This window comes from Pygoscelis adeliae, unplaced genomic scaffold (assembly GCF_000699105.1).
Source record: "Pygoscelis adeliae isolate BGI_AS28 unplaced genomic scaffold, ASM69910v1 Scaffold18, whole genome shotgun sequence".
NCBI lineage: Eukaryota > Metazoa > Chordata > Aves > Sphenisciformes > Spheniscidae > Pygoscelis > Pygoscelis adeliae.
The window spans coordinates 1391805-1396683 of record NW_008825558.1 but is presented as its reverse complement, the minus strand read 5'-3'; the positions used below and the strand labels follow the sequence as shown (position 1 = coordinate 1396683).

Sequence of the window (4879 nt, the reverse complement as noted above, 5' to 3'; positions counted from 1 at the left end):
GGCCCCGGGAGGGACGGGGAAGGGTGAGGGCAGCATCCTTTGTTTGTTTGTTTGCTTGTTTGTTTGTTTCTAAATTCAATTCCTGGAACAAAAGGGGAGTCTGTGCGTGACTAAGGATCCGTCCGTGCATCCAGCCAAAGCTTAGCTCCGGTGTGTCACCCAGGCGGCTTCAGCTGGCTGACCATCCCCTAGGTATGTTCACAGAGCACTTCCCCTGTTATTTTGTTCACAGTCTTCTTTTCCTTTCTTTTCCCTTTTCCTTTCTTTTCCTTTCTTTTCCTTTCTTTTCCCTTTTCTTTTCTTTTATTTTTTTTCCTTTCTTTTCCTTTCTTTTCCTTTCTTTTCCTTTCCTTCTTCTCTTTTCTTGTCTTCTCTTTTCTCTTCTCTTTTCTTCTCTTTTCTTCTCTTTTCTTGTCTTCTCTTTTCTCCTCTTTTCTTCTTTTATCTTTTTCTTTTCTTTTTTCCTCTTTTCATCTTTTCCTCTTTTTTCCCTCTTTCTTCGTCTTTTCTTGTTCTTAATTTTTTCCCCTTTCTTTCCTTTTCTTTTTCCTTCCTTTTTTCTTTTCACCTGTGCTCACACGGAGACTAACCTAAACCCCACTGCAATCAAAGGGAGCTTTTTTAATGACGTTTTGGATCAGGCCCTGAGATCTCTGTAGGGAGCAAGACTGGGGGGGGGGGGAGCAGGATTTACATTTCATGGCTTTTAAAGAATCTGAAGTACAGAGAACGGTGCTTTCTGAGGCTGAGTTTCCCAAATCTGTGTGGATGTATCTCAGAGTGTGTATGTGATTAAGCTTAAAGCCCTTTTCTATAAGAAGGCAGGCAGATTCACTTTTCCTGCAGCCTGAACCCCGCTCCTCCAATTTTGAAACAAAAGTTCTTGCCAAGACCTTGACAGTGGGCTGTCATGATGCTAAAGGGGATGGGGATAGAATCAGTTTTATTTGTTGGTATCAGCTTCTAAAGCTGCGGTGCTCTCCACTGCAAACAGCCCCTGCTTCCTCAAGCACTTGGAGCTGTTGCAGTGAAACGTTAGTGACAATGAAAATGAGCCCAAAAGCGAACCAAGCAAGACCTAGTATTTTTTTTGCTTGCCCCCCACCAACTTAACTGCTTCCAAATTCCCTCATGAAAGCATTTTAATATGTAGGAAGAGCTGCTGGAGCCTGCAATGCGATTCAGTGTTTTGTGGTGTGGGATGAACAGATTTTCCTTTCTGTAGGATTTCCTCCTGCAAACTCATTGTAGAGGAGGGAATGCTGTAAGATTAAATATGGTTAAAATACTATATTCATGTCACACCAGATATGGCCTCCAGACTGTGCACAGTCTTTCAGCTTCCTTTATTGTGAAATCCTTTTAAAATAGCACAGTATAGAGTAAAAAACTTACTGAAGTATAACTTTCTTGCACCAAATTTATCATATAAAATGAAGGAAAGTGATCAGCCTTCTTAAATTAATAAATCTGCTTAGTGTCTCCAGCTGCCTTCACGCTGTCTTACTTTCTTTGACTCTTCCCTTATTAATAAACTGATAGTTAAATAAAGCTGCTAAATGAATCAATGCGCCTTGCCGGTGAAAGCAGGTTGGTGCCATCCTGTTTCGGGTCTCCTGTGATGTGGCTGAATGGTTGTGGTTTTAGAGAAGGGATAGCCTCGGCAAAGGCTGAGCCTGCTAAAAGCAGGCTGACCACATCGCTTTCTGGATGCTCTTCAGGTGTGAGGCTTGAGTACCTATTCCTCTCAGCCCCATGCATTAATAACAGGATGGATTCACCGACTGCCATGAAAGCAGAGGTCATCTTGAGGAAAATGACACCAAAGGTCTACGGGAGTCATGTGCTTTAAAAGATCCCGGGCCGTGTGCCAAGTATTGCATTTAAGGAAGCACTGTCCCCTTTCTCAAAAAAAAAAAAAAAAACAACAAAAGAAAAGGAAAACAAAACAAAAAAAAAGGAAACGTTGCTTTCAGTGGCATGTGAGGACCATTTCAATGCGCCTGTCCCACCTTTGGGTGGGATGTGGGAGAGGGATCGTTCGGCTGGCACCAAGCGTGCAGCGGGCTTTTGTTTTCAAAGCTGCAGAGCTGGTCTGGAATCAAAATGCTGAAAAAGCGCCTATAGTTTGTCTTGCCTTTTTTTTTTTTTCTCATTCAAACCGATCAGACTTGTGGTTTATCTTGCTCTGATTATGCTGTACGGTTACAATAAATGGATGGAGCTGAAGCATTGCTGCAGGCGGTTTATAGAAAATACATGTATATGCCTGTGTATGCACACTCAGGGAGAGAAAGTTAACTGTAAGGGACACAACAAAATATCCATATTTAAGAAATGTGGATTGACTCACTGACTTATCTCACTTATTGTACAAAGATTCACTCTATGTTGATTTTTTTTTAAATTAGATTTTGAATATGTGTTGACAGGATGAATTTGTACAGTGTGAGTAACCGCAGGGAGAAATGACAGCTCTGCTTTTGTTATTAAACCACTGTCTGGAAAATAATGGAGTGTGTACAAAAATTGATTATTATTTTGCAAATTACATTAGTGCAGCTAATAACAATCATTAAGAAAGAAATACAGAAAACTACACGCTTTCAGGTCTTAGAAGCTCACAGTCACTGATGAGGCAAAAATATGTGTTTTTGAGGTAATTTGTCAGTAAGAGTCTCCTGTTATTAATGTGAAGTAAAGACTAGATGTGTGAGCTAGAAACGCTTCACTTCAAACTGTGTTAATTTCTTCTTCACTCACTCATAGTTAATAAACAGTACCGGAGACTTTCTAAATTTAATTTAGGATTTGAATATAAAAGGTCCTATTCTGTACCATAGTGGCACGACAGACATGTTTTACAATGTTAAAAATTCCTTTTAATAATGGTTTATTTTAATATATTTACTAAATTAGGTACCCGAGAGAATCATCTACAACGGTGATGTGAAAATCCCTGTTACCTGAGGTCAAAAAAAAAAAAAAAGGTATGTTTTCATTTTCATTAGCAATTTGACATATTTCAGCAGGGGTGGTAATTTCATTGCTTTGTTTTCTGCTGCTAAGACGGTGCTTTTTGGTCCAACCCCGGGGAGCCGGTGACAGTCTGTGGAGCAGTTTCCTGGGCTTTCGAATGAGGCCGACTTTCAGGTGCCTACGAGAACCATCTGCAATGATGGGGCTTTGTACTTTTGTCAGCCAGGCAGCTCTCCCATGTCCCACAACTCATATATAATCCTTTGCAAATGTTTTCTTTCTTTTTCTTCAAATGCTAGTGTCAGACATCAGCTACGGGGATTAAGGATGGGTCTTCTGAAGATCTCCCTCAGATCTTGGTGAAAATCATGAGTCTGTGTTAGACGACTTCGGTACTTACAAATTACAATAGAGTTTAATTCACAGCACTGCTTTCCTCTGGAAATTCGTGTTCATTCAGTCTGTCAACATTGACTAAAAAATACACTGCTAATGAAAATGTGGGAATTAAACTTTCGGTCCCTTCCCCTGCTAGACTCAAACAGGCACTTTATTTTTCCTGTGGAATCTGATTTTTATTGACCTTGACTATAAAAAATACTAAGTGGCTTAAATGAGCACCAAGGTTGCAATGACAGATTCCTGTGTGAATTTTTTTATGAAACCTCCTATTTTGGTTAAGAACACAGGCTGTCGTACAGCCTACCGCACTTTGATCAAGAGTTACGTGCTATTAGAAAACAGTTGAATTTTATTAGCTCATGGAATTAAGCTTGTTTTATTCTTTATTATTTGTTATTTTTTATTATTTAAAAGTTGAGTGAGGATGGGGAAGATGCGATTGGTGCTCTAGACTCTACGTTAAATAGCACTGAGAGGAGTTTTTGTTGGCGTATGGGCTGCAGGAATAGGTTTCTCAAGGAGCACCAGAAGAGGTTCATTTTGAGCCTGATGCTTCTCTCACTTCCCCAAGGAACACCCCAGGTAGGGTTTTGCCTGCAAAGCTTTTTTTTTTTTCTGTGTTTCACCACTGTAAATGAGAGGGAAACCAGACCACTTGTTTTCTTGTGAGCGCTTAAAGTGCGATATGCTTTTTGCAAGAACAGAGCCAAGTCGTGATTCAGCTGAAGTAAATATATTAGGTACGTATTTTCATTGCAAAGGTGCAGCACGTTCCATCACCTTGTTCTTAGTGTAATGGTTCTAATTTCAATAATCCCATAGGAAAACTTCCATGGTTCCTGTAATTTATATATGTGACTATTAGAGTTATATAAATAATATGTGATATACATTCTTGTTAACCGTATAATAAAAAAGCAAAAGCTTTTTCCCTGATGGACACTTGTGATGTTGGGACTTGCTCAGCCTGCTGCTCTCCGGGACAATTCCTTGTGCCTTCCTTCCAATATTTTGTGGTTACACTTTCACATATTGTAGAAAAAAAAACCAGCAGCAAAATCCGTTACATTTAAGCAAATAGCTCTCAGGCCTTGGAAGAGTTAACGAACTTTTACGGCAAGGTTCAGACAGTTCTGACCCCTATGGTAATATTTCATCTAAGGTTACTGTTGGGAGAGAAATCAAATTTCAGCTGTGAACATGATTGACAGGTGAAAGCAAGAGAGAGAAAGACATCTGGTCAGATGGGGAATTTGGGAAGGAGAAGGACAATTCAGGGGAGTGTCTCTGTGATATTAGGAATAATAAGCTTAGATATGAAATCTCCAGTACTCCACGCTCTCTGGAGGCACAGTTACTTGATATTCATGGAGGTGGTTTAGTTGGGGGAATTTAAGACCGTACATTTATAGCAGTGGACAGTAGTCTCCGTGGTCTAACTTACTAACTTGACTCCTTTGAAGGAATTATGTTATTTCTGGCATACTTTTAGCATTTC

General features: G+C 39.9%; 1 protein-coding gene across 1 annotated transcript in view; it reads left to right on the top strand.

Annotated features, from left to right (window-relative positions):
- The window catches only part of MAF (v-maf avian musculoaponeurotic fibrosarcoma oncogene homolog), a 12104-nt gene extending 9124 nt beyond the window's left edge, over positions 1-2980 (top strand). The window contains exon 3 of the mRNA XM_009332323.1: positions 2920-2980. Within this exon, the coding sequence (XP_009330598.1) occupies positions 2920-2953 (34 nt within the window). The 3' untranslated portion in view covers positions 2954-2980. The remainder of the gene's footprint in view (positions 1-2919) is intronic.
- The last annotated feature ends 1899 nt before the right edge of the window (positions 2981-4879 follow it).